This window comes from Archocentrus centrarchus, chromosome 7 (genome assembly GCF_007364275.1).
Source record: "Archocentrus centrarchus isolate MPI-CPG fArcCen1 chromosome 7, fArcCen1, whole genome shotgun sequence".
Classification (NCBI taxonomy): domain Eukaryota; kingdom Metazoa; phylum Chordata; class Actinopteri; order Cichliformes; family Cichlidae; genus Archocentrus; species Archocentrus centrarchus.
The window spans coordinates 23,819,501-23,844,600 of NC_044352.1; the positions used below are offsets into that span (position 1 = coordinate 23,819,501).

The 25,100-nt window shown below is 41.0% G+C and overlaps 1 protein-coding gene across 2 annotated transcripts in view; it reads left to right on the forward strand.

Moving 5' to 3' along the window:
- The first annotated feature begins 2,552 nt into the window (after positions 1–2,552).
- Positions 2,553–25,100, forward strand: part of LOC115783351 (kazrin-like) — a 188,481-nt gene continuing 165,933 nt past the window's right edge. For both annotated transcript variants that reach the window (XM_030734145.1, XM_030734146.1), the window contains exons 1-2: positions 2,553–2,677; positions 22,896–23,056. In XM_030734145.1, coding sequence (XP_030590005.1) covers positions 2,602–2,677; positions 22,896–23,056 — 237 coding nt within the window. In that variant the 5' untranslated portion in view covers positions 2,553–2,601. The remainder of the gene's footprint in view (positions 2,678–22,895; positions 23,057–25,100) is intronic.

Sequence of the window (25,100 nt, forward strand, 5' to 3'; positions counted from 1 at the left end):
TTTTTTTTTTCAGTATTATGAGGAAACTGTAGCAGTGGCTTAGATCAGCCTGTGATGCTGACATATTGCTGTAATTTCCGCAGCCCCTTGTATCATGGCTGTAGCCAACAGTGTGATGCAGATGCATGTGATTTAACTGCAATAGGTGCAGCAGGCTGGTTCAGTTTACTGCCTGTTCTGCCTAAAACTGCTCTGTTCTCCACCCGGTAAACCTCATGCTTTCACTCTTTGGGAGCGTTTAGCACTTTTGAGTCAAATGAACACAAATGGTTTGGGGTTTTTATTGGAGTTTTTTTTTTTTCCTGACACAAAAGCTCCAGCAAAATGGATTTTACTCAAATTGAACACATACGGGTGAGAGCTTTGTAATTGAACTGAGGAAAGCCACGAGCTGTCAGATACTGTATTTCTTAGGATTTATTGCATGCGTGTAAAGGAATTTGGCTCACCTGATGTTCTTTAAGTAATTAAGAATTCAAACAAGTCCAATTACAGTCATTGGGAATGAGGGATTAGGTTTCAGGTGCCTTAAGTAGCAATGCCTGGCAGGTGATTTTTTTAGTTTGGCGCTGTGCCAGTGTACCTATAGTGACAAACCATAGCCCTGAGGTGCAAGATCTCCCAGTGCTCACAAGCTCAGCAGTAACTTCAAACTGTGATGCTGCATTTGTATGCTCAACACAGCTGAAGATTTTAGCCCAGGGCAATGTCGAATTCTCACAGGAAGCTCTGGTGAGAAGTGAGGAAACATGATCAGAGATGATTGAAAACAAAAACAGCCACGCAGAAGTCTAAGTAGGAGAAACTTTGATCTTCTTCTTGTTAATTTCATCAGCCTTATTCACGGTGTGGTGCACGATAATAAACTCAAAGCACTGAGAGATGGAGTGCAAGTTTTTTTTTCCCCCTTTTGGTGGGAGACCTGACCTGTGTCTTATTTGTCAAAATCCTAAATGACTGGTAGAGTTTGAATGATGCAGTGTGTCATCTGGAAGTACGGATTAGGTTTGGATGTGCACAAACATGAAATGCTGACAGGATCCGTCAGGATCACAGTGGTTTTGTGAAGACGGATGAGAGAAAAACGCATCTCAGTACCTCTGGCGATGCTTATTCTGGCTATTGTGATGTTTATTTGAGTCAAAATCAACGTCTTATTTGGTGCAGCCAGAGCCACTTCTGTCGGACTTCTCCTTGGCTCGAATCTTGATCTCAATAGAACGTATCTCGTTAAGTTAAATTCTTATAGCTGAACCCTGTGGCCCCACAGATTCTAATGCCGCTGATTTGCTGCCTCTCACAACTATTAGATCAAAGCAAAGATGGATGTGACACTGGCGTTACGAGGGGAAACTAAGTCCCTCCAAGCAGCACTCTGTGGAAGTAATAAAACCAACAGGAATCCAGGATAAAATACTTCTGTAGAAGTGACTTATTTCCTCTCTGCATGCTCTTCATGCGGGAGCAGAACAGACACGGTAACGAGGACATTAATAAAGGATGCAGATCCATTTTTAATGATCCACTGGCCCCTTTAGTTTGAAACTGATTTTTGTGCTTGCGGTTGAGCTTTATGTTCAGAATCCGTGTTTTGCCTTGAGAGGGACTCGTGAATGCCGTTTTGCTTGCACAAGCAAAGTGCTGCATAAAACCTGCATACACCTGACTGCTTGTGTGTGAGTGAGACACAGAGAGATGCAGTCTTCTCTGTCTATATTTGGAAGATAATCCTCAAGTATGAATGCAAGGGGGAGAAAAGGAGGGGAAGAAAGAATTGTAGCTGAACCAAATTCTGTTTAGAGTCAAATTTATAACAAAAAAAAAAACAGAGTGCTGGAGACGCACACTAAATCAAAACAGTGGGTGTTGCTTTATAGTGCATATTCAACTGCAGATTATGAACTTGCCCGCTAAGTCAGACATATGTCATATCATTCTTCTCTTATGTATTTTACATTGAATGCGTCTCAACTTAACTGTTCTCTACAGTTAGATTAAAGAGAAACAGTTATGGAGACAGAGGGAATCAGAGCCATAGAAACTACAAGTGGCAGCAGCTACAGAATAATGTAACAAACCAGTTACACACACATGCACACGCATGCACACACAGTCATCTCTGTTCTCACTTTCGTCAGGGGAGAGAGTCTGTCTTCTCTCTGCAGCAGGCTTCTCCTTCTCATTGCTCTCTCCCTCTCTCTCTCTCTCTTTCCCTTGCTTTGTTCATGCTGTGTTTGCTATGCTCTCTGTCTGAAGCAGCGCCACACTAGAGCACTAATGAGCAGGCTGAGAGCAGCCCAACACAGATCTCCCATCAGCTGAAGAGCAGCGGCAACTCTGACGGCATCTGAGGCAACAAGACGCGGAACTGATCTGCAGTCAGCAGGGAGGCAGCTGTAGAAAGCAAATGACAGCCCAGGGAAAGGCGTAGGAGAGGTTGTGAAGTGTCTTCAAAGGCAAATTAGCAGTCAGTTGAGAGAGTGGAGAGGAGAGGATTGGTCCAGTGTAAACGCTAACCTTCCCCACACTCAGAGGCAGACTCTCAGTCCACTTTCTCTTCTTAAGCCGAAGGACCTTGACACTTTCCGGAGGAGCCCAGCCATGGAGGAGATGCTCACCTGCAGCCGAAGCCCTTTCTCCCAGGTGTTTGGGCGTCAGGGTCAGCTCATGCAAGCCAGTGAGTGTAAACATCAGTGCAAAATGCAAAATATCTTGCGTATCCTGTTTGAGTCTGATTGACTGTTGCAGTGCTTAAATAATGCATGGACCCGCTGTTCATTTGTATCCAATGCTTTTTGAAAGTAGCCTGTTCTGAAAAATATTAATTAAAATACAGCAATACAGTTATGTAAAATTAAGGTGTTTAGGGAGGCAACATTTCGAAATGTGTGTCCTACTTTTGCAATTAGGAAATCATTTTTTAATGTAACTTTGTTTTGATGGGCCGAGTGGAATTAATCATTCAGTTCCCTCAACATATTTAATCATGTTATCGAGTGTATTAATATTTTGTCTGTCCACTCAATTCTGAAATGATTAAGAAAATGACATTTAAAAAAAAAAAATCGAATGCATCACGGCTTCGTCACATGTATAGGTTTTACATATATTTTTATTATCACACAGTATATTGAGTCCTTTGTAGTGTAAAGCAGTTGGCCACAGCAGTGTGTTAATGTTGCAAGACTGTGATGCTCCTTCCACGCACATGAGCGATGTCATGTGTGAGAATGTGTGCGCTCTGCTGGCTTGTGCGTGTGAGAGGTGGGTGCGTGGGATTGAAGCTCACTTTTCATGGGTGCAATCCTTTGATCTCCGTCTGGTTGAACATGCCACAGGTCTGAAAAGAAAAATCACCAGCAGACTGAAATTACAGCTCATTAATTGTAAACAACAGAATGAGCAACTGTAAAATAGAATCTAATGAAATAGCCAAGCAGTAACAGCCTGAATTTGTCTTGTTTTTTTTTTTTTGTCAAGCCAGAGTGCTGCCACTTTAATCTTTTATGAGTGGTTATTATTTGTCCATCTTGTCAACAAAATACCTTTAAAGTGTGAGGTTTCTGAGTGAATTACTCCAAAATTTAATGGTTTAAACAATTATTACACCTACACGGTGTAAAGGGATTTTTTTTCCCCCACTTTCCCATTTTCTGGTTACATATATATACATTCGGATGTGTGTGTGAGACCTGTGTTGGTGCATTTTTGTCTTCTGTCTGGCGATCAAACCTCACAGCGTGACAAAACCTGCCTCAAGTGTGTTGTTACAAAGTGTCACATAATCCCCCCAAAACAGAAAATTGAAACCTTTGGTCTTTACAGACCTGAGCAGAGAGTTTTGGTTTCTCACAGGTTTGCCGCAGATTGAAGTGATTGCATATACGTCCTCAGTGGTGCAGAAGTATTCTTCTCCTTAGTTGCTGAAACAGGAGCGTGGGCTTTTTTTGTGTGTGTCGCGTTTAGCTGGTTTTGTGTTCTCCTTCATCAATAAATCATGTCTATTTTTTAGGCTTCTGTTTAGCAGTAGGAAAATTGATTTCCCATGGCTTTCCCATCATTGGAAATGTTCTTTGATTGCATTTTGAAATGACGTAAACTTTTTTATTTTTGAATATCTGTCTTTCATAGAAAAACTCTTCTGTATTTTTATAATGGTTGTTTCTTGGAGTCCTAAGTGGTAATTAGAAGGATTGGATAGGTTCTCTGATTCGAAAGACTGACATGATTACTCACTTAGGTGCTCATCCAGGCATTGTGAATAACAAGGCAGGCAGTGTAACGCAGTGGAAAATCAATGGAAAATACATGAGCGGTTACATGTTTGGAGACACTTCAGGGTTTCTTTGTGCAATTTGTTTCCATTCTATTACATACCAAAACTGCTCCACATTTATTATTCAGGCTATGTATATTTATTATACATACGCCCAGCTGAATAATAACTTTGCGTCAAACTGTGGCGCTTTCCACCGATGCGTACTTATCAGTCACAGGCTAGGTGAGAGTGCTGGGTGCATTAAACCTAAATGCCACTCTCTGGTTGCGAAAATGACATTATCATTGTATGTGTTGTGATGAATTACAGCCTGTCTTGTGCTACCCCAAGTTATCTATGCTCTTTGAAGCTTGTGCTGCATGTCTGCGATTTCGGATGTGTGAGAGAGGCAAGGGAAGGGGTGGGTGGGTGGGGTGGTGGAAGGAGAAGGGGGGAGGGTTGGGGAGAGGGGCAAGAAAGTGAGCTAGCTGCAAATTGTGTGAATAAGAGATGGGTGTTTTAATCTATTTTTAGCAACAACCTTACATACTGTTGCACAGCAGGCTAATCCACAGTGGCGCTGGCTCGCAATATCGGAACAGTAATTATAGGGGGATTTTTTTGTTATCTTTGGCTGTCACCCATCATTGGATCAGGAGTCCCTCAGCTATATGTAAAGGCCTGCTTGAATTGCAGAGAGAAAATCCATTCCATGAGTGTTGCACATGCCCAAAGACTTGAATATTAACAACCTTCTGGTGGTACCAGAGCAGAATAAACAGTTGAGAGATTTTTTTTTTTTCTCATGAATCATATTCACGTGGCAGTGCCAGGTGCGTAATCCTGCAATAAATTCTCTTATTCCCCCACTGGTGGTGTGATTTGGTCTGCGTTCAGTGTTGTGATGTGTTGTCAAAAAAAATCCCTCAGCCTCCGATGCTCCCATTTGTTGGGGGAGCGTGACAACAGTTTACTGCCTTTTAAATAGTTGAAGTACTCTGGGAAAGTTTGTTTCTAATGTCAGTGACTTTTCAAGGTTAGTCCAATCAAGGTAGAGCGCTAGTATTTGTGCTGTCAAATACACTCATCACTTTTTTTGTTGCTTTAATTGAAGATAAAAGACTTGTTCCCCTTGAGGAACAAAGACAGTTCTGACCTGGTTAAAACACCAGTAAGAAGGAGCTTACCCCACAGAAGCACAACATGATTTGAAACCTCCCGGCTATTACTGCGTATGAACCAAAGCTTGATGTTTTGTTTTTTTTTTTCCCATGTCTCACATTGTTTCTTGGCCCAAATTCCATCCTAACCCCTGTCAGTTCCAAAGTAAATCACCGTGTAAAATGATTAATGTCCAATACTAATTTTGTCTATGCTGGTTTCCCTCTGCTGAGCATTTCTTTATTTGTTGATTCAGGCTTTGTTTTGTTTGAAGCTGGAATAACACCATAAGTAAATTGCCTTTTCTCAGACCATTTCAAGCTGAGACTCTGTAAAAATGCAAATAAAAACTGAATGCAATCATTTGCATTTGCAAATCGTATGAACCCCACATTGAAAATGGCAGCAGTAGAATGTATAAAATGCTTGAACAAAACATGTTATTGTTGATAGAAAAATGCATTTTCACTTGGATAAAAAAGTTGTGACAGTATCATGTTGGGAAACTGCGCTGCACCACTTCTTTTAACAGTATTATCTTTTAGCTGTAGGGAACTGAGAAGAGCAATTGCTGAAGTTTTAAAAGTGAAGTATTTTCCCATTCTTGCTTGATATTGGATTTCAGCTGCTCAACAGTTCAACTCCTCCTTTGTCATTTTTTTTTTTTTTTTTGCTCTTATAATGTGCCAGATGTGACAAGTCAGGACTGCAGGCGGGACTCGGATTAGGTGCAGGATGTGGTTTTGGCACGGTTTAAATAAGGAAGGTCTTTTAAAAAGAAGACATTGTCCGGATGGCGGCTCCAAAACCTGAATTTATTGTTTTGGTCTTAATGGTGACAACAGCACAGACGGTCATTCTGCTCTTTAGCTCAGACAGTTCATGATTTCCAAAAAGAAGTTCAGTTTTTCAAGTTAAATTCGTCTTCGACTGCGGCAGGCAGTTTTTGGCCTTGTCCTTGTATGGAGGTTATTTTCTTGATTTTCTGAAACTTTCAGTGATATTATAGAAACATTATTCCTACGCTACTGAACTATTTGCCTGCACAGACATAGTTTTTTTTTTTTTTTTTTTAAAAGGGTCACAACTTTCTCTTGTTGCTACGTCTTATTTAGACCTACATAAACAACAGATGAAATCCTGACTTTGACAGCTTTAACATTGGTGCAGAGTAAATATTTTCAGTTTTGGCAAAGTTGGACAGCCTGTTTCCTTTCTTACCCATCAGTTTACCCTTGAATATCTTCCTAATACCTCAATAAACCGCTGGTAAATCCCTGCTCAGGAGAAGTGAACGTGATTTGAAATTTTAATACATGACCACTGCAGGTGCAGAACATATTTTGGTCTTCTTTGAAGTGATTAATTCCTCTCCTTCTTCCACTTGTGTTATGGTTCCAGCACGCTCACAGATTCCTCACACCTCCTTACCCGGTGGGCTTTCCTGCAGTAAGAGATTAACTTCATGCTGCTGGTGTTGCTAATCATGTAGAAGGAGTCACTTTGCAAGAGGTTTGCTGGTAGAGTCAGTGTGTGCACTCAGCTAGGTAACTTTTTTTTTTTTTTTTTTTCTTGCACATGATGAGTCATGGATTTGGGCTGTTTTGGGGATTCTTGTTTATTTTTCATTACGTTTTTTAATATATTTAGTTTGCTCATAAGGGAAGCTCTTGATCGGTGAGATCTTTGCACCAGTACCTTCATTCTGATGTGCATTCAAAGAAAATCATTGATGAAATGAAACCGCAGCAGAAACATGACCACTCATACAGTCATCAGTCATACATAATAACTATATACAACAATAGAGGGATACATCACAGGGCCATCATTATGTAACACGCTCTAGCATACTTTTCGTCTTGATTGGTTATTGACCGGTCAAATACAGATGAGCAGAGGTCATTCATCTGCACCGCTGGGTCGGCTTATCTTCATATGGCCGTGGTATTGGCATCCGTGAAGCTAATTCCCAGCAGGGCATCCAAATCACATGTGACTGTGCTCGCTCAGCCATTCAGAAGACCTATGACCTGTGCAAGGAATTTTCTTTTTTGGAATACGTTTGAAACGCTACATCTTTTTCCTGAGTCGCAGCAAAACATGCTACGTGAAGTTGTTTTGGGAATCATTCCCGTAGCAGACATCCACCTTCTGAGTTTATTATTCAGGAGCCAGTGCTCACAGCGGAAAAATGCTGTCAGTGCAGTCATTTTAGTTTAAGCGACAGACCGTGGCACACCTGGTACATTCTGAAAAATTTACAATGCACACGTCCTCAGCTGCTCCTGCGCTTATAGAACTGGGATCCCCAGCTTTTATTAACCCCGGGATGAATAAGAACACTGCCAGAGGTGCCTGATTGAAAACAGAGTTAGGGTCAGCAGGCTCTTACTTGGCATATCTCATCCTCTAGTGCACCCCACTTCCAACATAAAGTTTGTGTCAGCACAGCCTGTCACACACAGGAGTCATCGTGAATACAGATCGCATATGTTTAAAGCTGTTGTGGTATTTTTGTCCTTATCGTATTTCACAGGAGTTAGATTTAGAAGCAGTAAGCCGGGAAAACAAAACAAGACTGTTTATCTACGGGAGACCGACGGCCTGAACAGTGAACATGTTTGATGCTGTGAAGATGGGATGCAGAAAGTGTGGAAATTGTTGCGGTATAGTGAAGCCATAACATACAGTCCCCTCAAGGACATTGCACTGTGATGTGAGCCATACTTTGGAGCCACATACAGAAGTCATAATTAATAGAGTCTGTAATATATTACTGTTTTCTTTATGCTGCTCCGCTCATGACTGTTGTGTTGCTTGGCTTCATTTTAACAGCAAATCAATAGCAGTGAGTCATCTAGAGCTATTTAGCTATTATTTGGGATGTTGAACGTGTAATTGTTTTAAGGAAGACCCAATAAAGCCAATGAAAATGCCCTATACATGTGTTAAAAAAAAAGATATGGTAACTACAGGACAATTGTATGGACACATTTGTGTATGCAAAAATTTCCTGTTGAGAATTTGGGTCAATAACAAAAAGCACAAAGTGTGAAAAGCTCACGTATGATTTAAATTTTTTTGTTGGAACTACTTTTTCAAAGAAATGGCCCTTATAAGAAGAACTGGGATGTTATCAAATCCTCTGAGTAAAATCTGCATAGTCTTTTTATCTGCTGTGTGGGTGGCAGAAATCTCAGCGATAGTTATCCAGATTTAGCAAATAAAAACAAACCTCTGCACTATTATCTGTTTCTTTGTATTTTGATGGAAGCCAGTCTTGCTCTGAACATTCTGCTTTTGTATCAGCAGCCGCAAGGAGCCACTGAACCATACCCCGATTTTAAAAACCTGTATGAGAGGGCAGGCTAGCCCAACGCAAATTAGAGGAAATAGGCTATGCAATTGAAAACATTTTATTGTAGAACAAAAAGGAAAAGAAACAAACATAAAAAGCAAGTGAGGGAACAGCATACTCCAAAAATATGGGTAAGAGGAGGATATAAAGAGATTCTGAAGCCAACCCAGAGAGTGCGCTCCTAATAAGAGAAGCTGCATCAGCTAACAGTTACCTGATTTTGTAATTTCCAAGCTGTGATGCACAGGGGGCTTGAGATTAGGATGCTTCAGCAGGGAGGAAAGCAATGAACAAAGCCCTGTTTTAAGGTAGGGCGCCTTTTGTTGTTGATTAAATGGACAGTGCAACAGTAGGCAGTTTAGTTCACTGAGCAATGCAGCGCCAGTTTGTGTGACTCTGGAACATTTAGATAGAAAACACAACATTTTTTCAGGATTTGTGCAGCTAGTTTGGTGTCAGTGATTAATTCATGTATTAAAGCACACAAGTGAAATGTTGTCCATATATAAAAAGATGAAAATAAGTTTTAATTTTTAGAATTTTCTCCTGGTAAACAGTATGAATTTTATCTTGCCCTTGCAAGAGGAGTGTCTATACCATGCACAGTTCTGTGTTCTTAGTTTGTGGAAACATGTCTATATTCAAATCTAATAGATAGACACTGCAGAGATGCAGGGGACGGGTGGCAGGCTGTGGATTGTCCATTACGTGTGTTTGAAAGAAGGAGCTTGACAAGTTTACACATTGACAAATGCTGTGATTCCCATTTCCCGCTGTTGTTGTGTGATGAAACACTTTTAGTTATTTGTGTTTCAAAGGTCGACTTTGGATATTTGCACAGTGAGCAGGCACACTTGTGAGCTAAAAAGAGCCTGAAATACTAGGAAATAAATTATTATTTAATAATATTATAATGGCGCCAGAGGGCTACTTTAATCAGATTATGCGTTAAGAGGAGCTGAGTGAAAAAAGATAATGCATCACTGAATCATTTTAATACATGTGAATGCAGCTAAAGCGTTGGTTTTGTCGGGTTTTTGGGAATCATTTAAACTTGCAGCTCTTGATTAAGTTTCTGCTTCGCTCGTTCACGTCTTGAAGCAGCCAAATCAAAGCTCTGTTTGCAGCAGGGCACCCAAGTTACATTTTGCTGCTGATAGGGATTACTAACAACAGAATGAGCAGCCCATGCCAAAACTCGCTGCAGTGTAGTGGCTTGATTTTTGTTGACATAGGGGGCCAACTGCTGTACAGAACCACCAGTCTGCTCCCAGTTTTTCTGTGATCATCCTATCAGCCTGCGGTGTTGCACAGTGGTGGGCACAAGCTGGCAATGTTGGATGTTAGCCAACAGCTACTGTAGGGAGCTGCATCCTTAACCTCTCGTCTTAGTTTGTCTTAATTCCTAAATTTCCACAGACTACACAATAAGTTTTGTTGCAGCAGTTACAAGTGCAAGTGATAATAGTGTATGAATTTGCCTTCATTTCACTTTGACTGGTGCAGTTTTTCCACAGTGTGCAAGGATCTGAAGGCACAGTTCGCAGTGTGAGTTTTATGTCACTGGAATTATAGGATACAGATTAAAACTTGACAGAGTGTCAGTTAAACTTTACGGAGCTATATTTAAGGACCGACGGTTTCTCTTCTGGCTCCTTAACAAAACCAGTGTAAACCTCACCAAACACAGAGTTGATTATGTTTGCAGTTGTGATTGTTTCACAGCTTGTTTTTATATGCTTTGATATCGAGATGACACGTGTTTTTTTTGGGTGGGTGGGGTGGCTGCATTTATCTTCAGCGGCAGGTGGCTGATACATCAGCAGCAGCAGTGGCGGCAGCAGCGTGATTCTTCTGCCAATCACGTCAATCCTAGTCTGTAATCCTTCACTTTTCGGCTTCCAAATCCTCACTTGAGGCATCTGTGCTCTCCCATCTAGACAATCCATCTCCGCAGAGCTTTCCTCTGTGAGACGAGAGATCACTGATGAGTGATAAAAGCTTAGACTTTAATCCTGAACACATACAGGATTATAGAACAAGTGTTGCATGTTCGAAGTGAAGCAGTAGTTTCTGCTGTGACTCTGAGCACATGAGATGAGAAGTTTGGGACAAACTTTCAGGAATAATTATCTGAGAAAATATCCAGCCAAACAAAATAATTGTCAAATGAGTGATAATGGACAGTGGGGTGGTGTGGTGGTTAGCACTGCTGCCTGACAGCAAGTAGGTCCTGGGTTTAAATCCACCTTGGCCGGGCCTCTCTGTGCGGAGTTTCTCCCCGTGTCTGCATGGGTTCTCTGTGGTTTCCTCCCACAGTACAAAGACATGCAGTTAGTGGGGTTAGGTTAATTGGTGATTCTAAATGATCCATATGTGTGACTGTGAGTGCAAATGGTTGTCTGTCAGCCATTTGCTGATCTGACGATACCAGTAGTCATAACGGCCAATGTGATGAAAATCAAAAAAATAAAGAAGCAACGGGAGAAAATCCCTTCAAAACCACATTATGAGTTTTGATGTTGCATAGCGCAGAGTCAGGCAGAGTATAAACAAGTAAATTAGTGTCTGAAAGAAAAAAATATCGGCCCACATATCAAATATATATATTGAATCGGGAGCAGGGAGCAGCCGAAAGTAGCTCCTAAATCCTAGAGTTTTTTGGGGCTCTATTTTTTATGTGTGAAATATCTATAGTATTTTTAGCTGGTGCACAATTTAGGAAAGTTCCCAGAAACTAAGAGAAGAGCACTTTCTTTGGGGCGCTTTTAGACTCTCACCCTACATTACCAACAACAAAGTGAGTTCTGGTTTATTATGTCTTTTCTTCAGTCTTTGAAATTATGTTCAGATATAAAATACACTACCGTACATAAAGGGGGGAAAAAAAAAACACCTCACATTTCAAGCATTGTTGCTGACATGTTACAAAATAAGTGATGAAATCCTGAAGAAGGCCAGTAGCTGAACTACTTTTGGCTCTGGCTGTGCTGTGCGGTAAGCGTCACATAACGATGCTTTTCGTCTTCGTGTACAAAAAGGCTAACGAAAGAATGAAAATGGTTTCCCAAGAAAATGACTGCAGGTACATTCTCGCATATATTGCTGCATTGCATTAGTGAGGAAAGCTTTGTGGATGGATGAATTATACTGTCATTAAATGTTAAACATTAATCAAAAGCCAAACACTCAATCAGGCTTATTTTAATCATTTGTCACTTGCAGTTCTTTTTTTCTTTCTTTCAGAGACATAATACAGTCGATGTGCTTTATTGTCCGGCTAAGGTTAGAGGAGTATGTTTCATTTTCCGGATGTGCCGAGGCTTAACTTCTCACCTTCCACTATAATTATCAGAGGCCCCTGCTGCCTAAGGGAGTAATCTCACTCAAGCTGAGGTGTTAGGATTGCACAGCACAGCGGGCTGCAAAACTGCACAGAACTGACTGAGCTGACCCCAAAGATTTGTCACACTCTGAGCACTTGACACAAGTCAGCGTTGACTCAAGTGCTCAAGTTCTGTGACGCTGCTCAAAAGAAACTTAGAAAATGAATATTTAAATTTGAACATTTTTTAAATTACCAGATGACTTAAAATGTCTGTTCACCCTACATTTAACATTTAACATTTTTTTTAAACCACTGAAGCCATAGTGATGCACAGACATGAACACTGTCCTCAGCTGGCTTTTCTTTGTTGTTTTTGTTTCCATAATCATTTTACAAATTTTACAAATCAGCATCGCCCACCAGCAGCACCTCCTCATCTCGATCAGGTCGTTTTTAACTACTGCAAGAAAATATCTGCATAGCAAAGCAGCTTAAGAAAAATTTCCATGAGTTGTTAATGCTTCGAAACAATTTAAATCTCACTTAATTGGACCATTTCCTTAAATGAAATCCCCACCATGATGCACAGCATTCGTTTTGAACTTCAACACTTATCCCGTTGGACGACTGTCATCATACATGTATCCCTCTTGTTTGTGTTGTGGCAGCAGCAGCTTCCAGCCCCCGCAGCGAAATCAACGGGGATGACAGTGAAAGGAAATGGTCTTGTCAAGTGTTATTCATACCGCCCCCCTACTCACATTAGACTGCCATCGTTTTCACTGACCAACACCTTTGCCAGTACATGAAGTTCCGTGAATATAAACGTTTCAGTGAGCGAGAAGGGAAAAGAGGAAGGTTCGTTTCACGGGCGAGGATTGGTTATGTATCGTGGCATCTAAATTAATATTGTACAACCCAGCTTCTCAAATTGCATACAAATTTCCTCTTATTAGCTTTTTTCTTTTTTGTTTTTGCTTTCCAAGGTCCTGGTTTCTTTTTATGTACTTGCTGAGTTTTAATCTGTTTTTTGATTTATTTCATATTCTTTCTCATATTTTTAATGTTCATGCTTTCCTAGTGTCTCCTATGGTTTCCTTGGCTTTATCTATGTTTTTTTTGGAAATTGTTTCTCCTTGCATGTCTCCTGTGGTTTGACTTCCTGTCTTTGGTTTCCCCCTCAATCCCTGATTGTTTTCACCTGTGTCTTGTTCTTACCTGTGCCTAATTTCCCTCCTTTGTGACTGTCTGCCACGCCCTCACCAAATGTATTAGATTGGCTATATTCTATCTGCCTGTGTGTGTGTGTGTGTGTGTAGTCTTGCCTCGCCCCGCCCCTTATTGTCAGGTTGGTTTTTGCCCTCTGTTTGGCTACTTCCTGTTCCCTGTACCTCTTTTTTGTGTTAGTCTGGCTAATGTGATTCTAATGGGACCCCCCCCCCCCTTCCTTTTTTTTTTGCAACAGCCATTGAGGGTTCACTTTCTGTTTATTTTGCCTGCCTCTGCATCCGGCGTTGGGGTTCTCTCTATGTGACATTACTGATGCTTTTGTTAGCCATTATCTGTTCATGTGAGTTCAGTGAAAGTGCGTAATCCTGTTAGAGAGCAATATTTTCATAGTGAGAGTATTACTGTTTTAAAAATTCACACCATGGAGTGCCGCAGAGCACTGCATTAAAGAAAAGTTGCTGTAATTTGGATGCGAGATGTTTATTGAGTGAGCAAAAGTTTTACTTTGAACTTCCGCCAGAGGTCTTTACCCTGGGATTCACTTTTTAATCATTATTGTCTGTCAGGCTCAGCAAACAAACGATCATCTGTTTTTACATCGAGCACAGGCAAAGATTCGTCTCCCTCCAGGTACTTGTCCTAGATCCAAACTCTGACAGTATTTACAAAGACAGCTTTTATACTTCAGACATGCGTTGCGAGCAGCGTGCTCTCAGACCACCCAGTATCTAAAAAAAAACCCTCCACAAATGTTCTCAAGCTAAACAGTTTTGAGTTGACATAGCAGTTAAATCTCATCTAGACTTTGCTCTGGAATGCGTGGATTGAATCCTTCCTGTTTTTGCAGAGCATTGTGTTAGCGGGGACTAAAATCAAAAACAAGCAAGCCACCAAGCAGCGGACAATGAGGCTTTTCCTTTTAACTGAAGCATCTGTTTATGAGCTGAAACAGTGCATATGAGGCCGTGTTGTTAGAAGATGAAGTAAATACACAAACTTTGATCCTGCCATGCTGCAGCTGTCAAGTCTTTGCGTCCAGTTAACAGATACCATTATTCTCTTTACTGCTGAAATAACCCGAAGCTGCCCTTTAATCTGTTCATCTAACAGCTGAGGATGTTGTTACAATTGGGGCAGAAAAACACTGGAATGAGGACAGAGATGAAAAGTAGAGAGCAACGTAAAGCTCGGCAGAAACAGAACAGGAAAGCTGAGGGGAGGGGTTGCATTCTCCATTGCATGGAGAAATAGGTAGATATGGTGAGCCAGTGCCAGATTTTTTAGAACATGCACACAGAGATAACTGCACATACACACACACACACACAACACATTTTTAAGTGCTCATCAAGCCACCTCCAGGAAACCACATCCCATTTCTGCTTTTCTCCTTTTATTCCTCCCATTACAGCAGTAACAGATATGATTAGTGGAGTTTAATGAGCTCTGCAGAGATGAGCGTTCTGCTTGCTGCTCTCTGCTTCACAGCTACCGACCCCCCAGGGTTCGGCACCACCAAACGGATGAAGTGCGTTCCTCCACCGTTTCGGTTTCTTTATCATCAGGATGTAAATCTTGTGTGGGTATCAAAGGGGTTGGGGGGGGGGGGTGTGGTTGGGTGGCATTATGTGCATTTTATACATGTCAACATAGACCCAACATCTTTTAGAATGTGTCCTTTGACATGTTGTATATGCAGCGTACGACTGCAGATATCAATTACAATTGATTCATTTACATTATAAATATATTAAAGTGGTCAGTTTAAGAATATAGCCAGAAATGCCATGATTACTTGTTATATGAAAACCTTTTTTGAGAAGGATATGCAGAAACCTGCATACACAGTGATCCATGATGTCACTTTGTGTCTGCTTGATGTGTTTGACTGCTGGTGTTAAAATATTTACTAGATTTTCTTCCATTTAGATAACTGTACCACCTAGGAAAACAGCTCAGTTTGTTGTGTGTGTGTGTGTGTGTGTGTGTGTGTGTGTGTGTGTGTGTGTGTGTGTGTGTGTGTGTGTGTGTGTGTGTGTGTGTGTGTGTGTCTATTAATAATCATGCATCTTTATCCCATCAAACAGCCTTAAACTCGACTTGATAAACTGCTGTGTCCCTTTTCCTGTTACATGAGGTTAATCCCGGCAGTGTTTCTCACCCTATTTATTTGCCTGATTTGCATTCATTTTACACTGTGATTAAATTACGTGTCTGCTTTAAACAACATTCAGTTTACAGGCATTAAGATTGGTATATAGGGCGGTGTGGTGGTGTTTTATTGTGGCCATTGGGTGGCAGTGTTGCATTAGCACTGTTGCCAAGCCAAATAATTTTTCTGTGGAAGTATTTTTGTATGGTGGTGTAAAATTTCTGATTTTATACCACTTAACTTCTAAATGCCTCACATCTGGTCAGGTTTAGCTCTCCTTGTGTGACTCCTTGCTTCGTGGTGTTCTGCTCTTCTTTCTGGCGCTTTTTTTTGGGGGGGGGGGGGGGGGGGGGGGGGTGCGCAGAGTCAGATCAGATTAAGTTAGACCTTAATTTTTTTAAAATTTTGCCCTGTCAAAGTGAAAGTTTTCCCATGGCAATAAGTCAATTGATTGTTTACATCAGTTAAAGTACAGACACTTAATTATTCCTTCATATCTGTATGTTTCTCAGACCCTGACAAGTTTCCCATTGCCTAAAATAACTATAATTATAATAATGATGCTGCTTGTGATCTCATACTTGAATGTAGCTCTTATAGTCCATCTGCTCAATTTGCCAGATGTTTAAGAGGTGTATCATTTTTATGTTGTGTTTAATTGTGCAAAAACTAAACCACAAGTTTCCAGTAGAGCATCAAACTAATTAGTTTCACCAGCGTGCACACAGAACGAGTGTTCCTTGGCTAGACACAGAACTGTCCCCCATTATATTGCTGTTAAGTGCCTTTGTGCAAACTCCTGTGGAAAATATGATTTTAGAAAAGCAGCTGGCCTATTAAGACTATTCAGACTTGGTTTTATTTTCCCCTGTTACAGAAATTGGTGCGCAAAGTGCTACAAATAAGCCAAACATGCATCAGTGTATGTTGAATGCCACTGCTTAGAAAATTGCAGAAATACCAGGAAAACTGAGGAACTTTATCATGAGAATAGTTACTCAGTGTGGCGACGTGACACTTCTCCATTCTCTTTGCAAACAGGCAAAGTTGTGCTAGAAATCCTCCTCAAGAAATTACATTAGAATAAGAAATATATGATAATGCTATCCACTGCATGGACTGAAATATACCCTGATTTCCAAGCGAATGAGTGAAATGTTTTCCTCTCTTCTAAAATACATTCTGGGTCACGACTGCAAAAAAACAAACAGTTTGAGGCAATATCTGCATTATTTCATAGACTGTGTACAGTTATGTGCATTGTTTCCAGATGCACCGCACAAAAATAAAGAACTTGGGCGAGTATGACATTGTACTGTTTGGGTTACGGGGTGCAAAGCAGCAAATAGAAGCAATGGATTTTGACTCGTCACTTTCCATATTTCCTAACATTTCACCGTGATTTCATGTGCGCTGTGCTCAATTCCCATGAAATAAGCCCCTTTTATCTTGACTTTAGCCCGACTACTACCTTATCCCATTAGCTTTGCTGCATATATTCTTTTAAATATTTTTTCATTGGTAGTGATCTTATTTCCCCCGGCGCTGAGAGTTCTCCCTCCTGACGAGATAAAGGCCCGATGGGATGCCACTGTGGCCTCTCCTACTCATTTGCTGTGCCGCTCCTGTTCTATAGTAGAGGACGCTTTTGAGATTTTGCTATGCTGGTGACGCACCGAAAAAAGAAAAAAAAGGAGAGAGGACAGAATGAGGAAACGAGAGAGAAAAAAAAAGTTGCAGGGGCCGAGCTGGGGTGACATTTTTTATTTTCGTTGCATCTATTGTAACCTAACTGCTGCAATTCCATCTTTTTTTCCCCCCTTTCCACTTGCATACTTCTGCTTCTCTTTCATCAGTTTTCACATTTGCTGAAGGCAAGCTGCAGGTGACATCTTTTTCAGGTTTCAGATGAAGACACAGGATGACAGTCCCTGTAGTTTGGTGTATTTTGCATCCTTATCCGTGCAAGCAAAGTCACTTTATTACCCTGCCACAGTGATATTAGGTTACTTTGCAGAATATCACGAGTAAATATAATTCAGTTAACGCTGTAAATGTTTTATGTGGTTGTACCTTTTTAAACTATTAAACTGAACTGGTTTCATATTGAAGAAACAGCTCAGGTCAACTAAACAGCAGCAGCTTCTGTTATTATTAGTAGTATTATTGAGTTAGCTAATAGGATTAAATCTATAGTCAGTAATCCTAGCTGTTTGGTTTATGGTGGAGAACAGTGTAGTGCATATGGTGAGAGAATTCTCCCTGATGAATTGTGTATGTTTGTGGATCCTGAATTGATTTTAGTCGATAACACCTTTCGAGAAACGCATTGATTTTGTGCTTCATTCACCTGTTCAATAGCTTATCAGCAAAAAAACGAAAAAAAGCCTCCAAACTATTTGTTATACCTCGTCGATTTAGAGGCTTAATGAACACAGTATTGACGACTGGACAGTCTGTGTCTGATGTTGAACATGCAGGGCATAGGTTGCTGTATGTGCACTGCAACAAAGCATTTGTATTGATTTCAGTATACTGTATAGTGTAGCGTTGCTGATCAATCGCTATGAATTTTTACTTTATCAGTGATGCTCACAGTGCGGTGGCAATATGTCTAATCTGTTGTGTAAGTGTGTTTGTCATCACATGGTATAAAGTCTTTCGAGTCTAATGCAGTAAATCTTCTTTCGGCTGCTTCCTTCTAGTGCAGTAAAAGAGTGGATTGTTTCTGACCCTGTAGGTTATAGTTTGGTTTGCTGTGTGTGCTCAGTGTTTGCTGCTGCTTTCACAATCTAATTCATTCCAGTAACACATCAACTTGAAGCTCAACTTTTATGATGGCTGTAGTGATCTTTTTTTTTTTTTTTTCTTTCCAATTTAACATGTTTTCACTTTAAGGTTTTTGGAAATGGGGTCGTGCTGCACTGCAGTTTATCTAACATTTTGCCCCATCGTGTCAGTGTGAAGACAAACACAAAAGTTTACGCTTCCTGCGATGTTGGAAGGTTGAATTTATGGTAAAACAGCTGTATTAAAGTGCAGCTGTTAAGAAGGGACCAAAATGCAGGACACAGAGACAGACAGCAGTTGGTATAAGAAGGTTTTTGACTTGAGGAATAATAGTGTGTGTTCCACAGTGATAACTGGCACATGGCAGGAGCTGGTTCCAGATGAGCCGAGTGGTGAGAGTGGCAGGGTGAAGAGGCAACGGTGTGTAGCTGAGACCGACAGAAGCTCAGCTGGAGGCTGAGAAAGTGTGCTGCTAAGGTTGTGGAGCGACTGCACAGCGAGATGAGAAGCTGCTAAACTGTCCAGGAGTTAATGAGGAACAAACTTACCGGGTGGAGATTAGGTGTAGTGTTAGTGCCGCATAGAGAAAGCACAATCTGGCTGAGAGCGGAGTGTAAATGCTGCCGGAGGATCTCAGGGTTGCAGGTTAGTTGATTGAAGCCAGAGGGTTAAAGCTCTGAGCAAACACAAACATAATAGAGGGATACAAAAAGGGGACTGACAACAAGAGACATAAAGGAGGAACAAAACAGGGAAACAGTAGGAATGAGGGCATGGCCACATAGCCATGACAAAAGCTATTGGGAGTATTTTCACAGACATCCAAGCTTAAGTATAGACTGTTGAAAATCTCTGTATTTATTGTGTCACACAAGGTTTCAGTCAAACTGTATTGCCAAAAGTAGTCGCTTGTCTGCCTTCACAACATGTATCAACTTGAGTGACATCCCATTCTTAATCCATAGGGTTTAATATGATGTTGGCCCACTCTTTGCAGCTGTAACAGCCTCAACTCTTCTGGGAAGGCTTTCCACAAGGTTTAGGAATGTTTATGGGAATTTTTGACCATTCTTCCAGAAGTACATTTCAGAGGTCAGACACTGATGTTGGAGGAGAAGGCCTGGCTCACAGTCTCTGCTCTAATTCATCCCAAAGGTGTTCCGTTGGGCTGAGGTCAGGACTCTGTGCAGGCCAGTCAAGTTCTTCCACACCAAACTCACTCATCCATGTCTTTATGGACCTGCTTTGTGCCCTGGTGTGCAGTCATGCTGGAACAGGAAGGGGCCATCCCCAAACTGTTCCCACAATGTTGGGAGCATGAAACTGTCCAAAATGTCTTGTTATGCTGAAGCATCAAGAGTTCCTTTCACTGGAACTAAGGGGCCGAGTCCAACTCCTGAAAACAAGCCCACACCATAACCCCCCGTCCACCAAACTTTACACTTGGCACAATGCAGTCAGACAAGTACCGTTCTCCATCCATCAGATTGGAGAAGTGTGATTTGGTCACTCCAAAGAACATGTCTCCATTGCTCTGGATTCCAGTGGCATCGTGCTTTACACTACTAGGAGCAGTCTGCATGCCTAGGTGCTTGGTTTTATATACCTGTGGCCATGGAAGTGATTATTGATTAATGATTTGGATGGGTGAATTAATATTTCTGGTAATATAGTGTATGTAGTGTTCTTACAACCCTCAGAAAGAGTCTCTACTAAAGACGTCCAACATGACCAGCATGTCAAGAAGATGGAGGAAATTTAACCTTCATTAGCAAAACAAAAAACAGTAATATTACTCAGTATTAGCACTAAACACAAAAAGGAAGAAAAAAAATACTGATGGACTGGCTAAAAACCCTAAAAACTAAGAGAAACACGCAAAGGGCCATAGGATATGAGGGCCGAGGTAACTTAAGGGTTAACTTTGGGTTTTCAGTGTTACAAAATGGTAACTTATGCTGCAGACCCAGCCTGCTGTGGACCAGGTTAAGTTCGAGATCAACATGTACAAAACCTACAGGCCAATCAGTTGTCTATAAAATAGCATCCACATTCCAGAAAGAGCCACTGGACCTGGTTGCACACATAGGAGGTCTTGAAAAGTACATATACTCATCTTCTACTTTATTAGGTACATCTGTTCAGCTGCTCGTTAATGCAAATCTAATCCACCAATCACATGGAAGTAACTCGATATATGTAGGATGTAGACGTGGTCAAGACGACCTGCTGGAGTTCAAACTGAGCACCAAGGGAAGAAAGGAGATTTAAGTGACTTTAAATGTGGCATGGTTGTTGGTGTCAGATGAGCTGGTCTGAGTATTTTAGAAACTGCTGGTCTAATGGGATTTTCCCTCACAACCATCTCTAGGGTTTACAGAGGGTGGCCCAAAAAAAAAGAAGAAAATAATAGAGAGCAGCAGGTCTCTGAGTGAAAAGGGCTCGTTGATGTCAGAGGTCAGAGGAGAATGGGCAGATTGCTTTGAGCTGACTCAAACAACCAAGGTATGCGGAAGAGCATCTCATGTTGAACCTTAAAGCAGATGGGTTACGGCTGCAGAAGACCACAGCGGGTTCCACTCCTGTCAGCTAAGAACAGGAAACCGAGGCTACAATTCACACAAGCTTACCAAAATTAAAGCGCCATGTCACCAAGCTTCAATCATCTCATCACTTCAGTCACCTTTCCTCCCCATTCTGGTGTCCTCCCACTAACCTAAACAAATATTAAAACTAAACCTAACAGAACTTAAGCTGCCAAAAGTGCTGAACCCATCAGAAAAAAAAAAGGAAAAAACAAAACATAACTCTCAACTATAAAGTCATAAGCTGCTGCTGCTGCTGCTGTGGGCCAACAAGAGGAAGAGACAAGGAAAGTCAATTTCCTGTTCCCTTTTTGTTGTCTTCCAGCTCATTGGGCCAAACCAGACACACCTGAAAGAAGAGGAAAACCAGGAGTCATAGATCACGGAATCTAATATGCAGAGCATAACCAGTGGGAGAAGGAGTGCATGTATAACAAGAATGCAAAAAAAAATAAATTTTTTTTATATATATATACTGTAAATAATCAGAAATGCTTGCATGTTCATTACTTAGCCAGTAGAGGGCACTAAGAGGAAGGAACTGAATCACTTCTAATACTGTATCTCTGCTGAAGGGGCAAACCAGCTTTAGACATACTGTGACTCTGTGTGGTTTCCACTTGTGTGGAAATATACTGAAATTAGCATGAGGACGAAATGGAGCATTTTAAATTAAAATCAACCGCTATTAGACATAAGCTGAAAAGGGCAAAGAACAAACTTGCAAGCTTACTGCAGTCTGTTTACATGTTACCAAAGCGTTTAGAGCTCTGTACTGGGTGGAGTGTCTGTGAACTCGGGCGACAACCACCCTACTCATGCATTCATTATTCTGATGCCTCCTCGATTCTCACCTCGAGGGGACACAGTCTTCCTCCTCAACCCCCTCATTGCCTTCTTATCTCCGCCGCCTTCAGCACCGACTTGTCAAATTTCGTACTCAGTGCGTGTTTGCTTGAAAATGTCAGCCACAGTGAAAGTTTTTTTTTTTTTCTGGGTTATGTAACACTTTAATCTACACTCTCTCTTTTTTTTGCGTGGGCTTTTGTGTCTGAAAGAGGCTTTTTATTTGCATCCTGAAAAGACCCTATCCAGATGCTTGCCCTAACATCATCATACATCATATGGATTCAGCAGGTTGGATTTCTTTATTTAGAAGAAATGTGCCAGTGCACGTTCAAAGCAAAACAGGAGAGATTTGACAGATCGGTGTTTGTGTAGGATCACCTCTGGATAGAAGGTCTATCCTCGATCACTTCACCTCTCTCTCCTTTTAACTGACCAAGTTGTAAGTGTGAGGTTTTAGAGAAGTTTAACTACAGGGAAGATGGCTAATGAGGCATTATGGGTCGGTGTAACAGCCTATGAAAAATACAGAACTCGCCTATGTTAAAAAGGCACAAAAATATGGAATTTGCTTCTTCTTTTGCCTCTTTAAATTTCCACTGGGTGGGTGGACTCGGAAATATTTGTGGTGACCTTTTATAGACCAAGGGTCGGTTAATGGTAAATGGGAAGAGTGCTTAGGAAGTGTGGGTGTGTGTGTGCGTGTGAATGTGTAACAGAATGCGGATATACAGTAGGGAAGGCGAATTTTCAATGTGGGGCCTAGCTGGAGAGGAAACTTGAAAGGAGAGATTTGCCAGGGACACACAAGGGCAAGAACAGGGAAACAAAAACAGGATGGCTTTCAGGCCGGTGTGGAACATTCTGGACAAGAGAGGGCGTTGACAAAGAAAGTCAGTGACAGTGTGACAGTAGGAAAGTGTGCTCTCCCACTGAGTTATCTTTGTTGTTCCTGCTCAGTAATCCATGCACAATATAAGAAGAAATGTGTGAAGAAATGAGTGGTGACCTAGTGTGGAAATTACTTTATCATCAATTTAAGCATTCGTGGACTCACCTGGATGTTAAATCCACCACAATAAAAACTAATATTTTTACTTGCCAACTAAGAAGACTGAACAGGCTTGCATCTTTACTGCCCATTTAGGATGATTTTTTAAAAATTATTTTGTGTCCCCCTCTAGCTGTGCAGTCTCTGAACAGCTTGAATGACCAGATTGCAAACTTCATGGTGACTGGACCCAAGTCCCTGGAACAGGAGGAGCACGCCTTTCCTCCTCCTCCTGAGAAGGAGACACTGCAGAAATCCATGACCCTCATGAGGCACCTCCTCGTGGATGCTCAGGTACACAAAACAACACATTTGTTACTGTAGCTCTCACGAATGCAGAGAAAGACTCATAAGTGACAACACCGTTAGTAGAGTCCAACCAAAGGGTGGCTGGTCACGCCATGAGGTGAAATGTTCACAGAAAGTGATGTTAATTGTTTCTTTTTGGTGAACTTTGTACAAAGAACTTTAGTACTGCAACATATCCTAGTTTAAATCAGGGTCATCATATCTTGAGTGAGTCTTGATGAGGCCTTTTTGCAGTGTGATCATGGCACAAGTTCTGAAGTTACCTTGATATTAATCCTTTAAACCCTCAGAATGGAGAGCTGCAGCTGACGTAGTGATCTCACTGGATGATAATTGCCAACAGCAATTTAGATAATTGATAAAAATTTCACCACGAACTGAGTGCTTTTGGTCTTTCTGAAAAAAAATTAATTGAAACAATGTAACCTCAGTTCTGACAGGCATTTGTAAAATTAGTTTGCGACATTTCTAACAAAAAAAAAGAAGTCTTTTATGTTGTGTTGTTTCTAGGATTAATATGAGACAGTCTGCTTTATAAGATGCCAGATAACGAGATGTTTGGGAAAAGATGCTCGGATTTTTTGCGAAATGACTACAGAGAAATAGCTAGTTAGTGCTCATGCCTGGCAGACTTGTATCTGGGAGTACATGTCATGCTTCATTTTGCACCAGTGCAAATTGTTTGCATAGACACGGGAAGCTGTTTCTGAGCTTCTCTGGCGAACGGGCCTCAGATGAAATGAAAATATTGACTGTGTGTAATAGGGGTGAAACAACAAGGTTACATTTCCTGCATCAGAGTCAATTGCCACTCAAATACTTGGAGTGCAAAGACAGATCTGCTGAATAGAACATAGTTGTACAAAATGTTGCAATATTTTATTTTTTCTTTGTATTTTCTCACCACCAATATACCACGTTCTCTTACATGTAGATGATCATTAAAGGAAGCTGCTGTAAGAATGGAGAGGAATGATATTTGTGGCCAGCTAGCGTTACCGAATTTGTGAAGATAAAGACATAACACTTCTGGCATCCTCAGTCTTGCACGCATTTCCCATCCCTCAGCTTTATCCTCTTGTTTTGCTCTTGTGCTGGCTGATAATTTCACATAACCTTTGTTAGGGAAGAGGAGGAGATGAGATGCTGGATTCCTAAGAGCTCCAATTAGGGGAGGGAGGGTGCACCCAACTGAATTGGCAATGTGTGATTGAGCTGTTTGCGATCTAATACGCATATGCTCATTGTGTTAATTTGTTACAGTGTCATTTGTATTCCCCTCACACAAATCTAAATTAAGCTCCAACCCGACAGATGTTGTCGAACAAAAATGGTCATGAGCTGTGCGCTGCAATGAGATTTTTTTTTAAACTTAATCGCCTGATGGTTGCTTCTCTGTTTGGCCTTTTTTTTGCTTACACGTCATGAATTAAAACTGTTAAATACCTTTTGCGGTTACCACACAGATTCAAACAAAGCATACTACCTTGTCTCTGATTCTCTTAGCCTCTGTGTCTCCCCCTCTAAAGCACGATTAATACTTAAAGCCCGAGGAAAATCAACTGGCACACCAGGACAGGAGACATGTGGAGACGGCTGAGTGACTGCTGACATTGAACGCTGCTTTCCTTTCCTTACTTCTTCATCTCTCATTCTGCATTCATCTATCTTTCAACAAGGTAGACTCTGTCTTGTTAATGTGTTCCCTTTTAGTCAGGTAATATATCACAAAGCAAATGTCGATAGATTGGTGTTCACTTTTGTTTCTTCAGAGTTTCCGTGCAGGATTAAGTAGCTGATGTGAAAATATTGAGACTATAGAAAACTTTATTTGGTTAGATTTAGCTTATATTTGGAAATGTTATTATATGTTATTAGGTTATTACATTTTTTGTCTAAAATAATTATTTAATAAACACAACCTATTTTATAATAAAGATCACAATGGGTGTGCTAAACAATCAAGGCTCACTAGAGACAAATCTGTACGTAACACCTGGATGATTTGCATTTTGATAGAGGGTAAAAG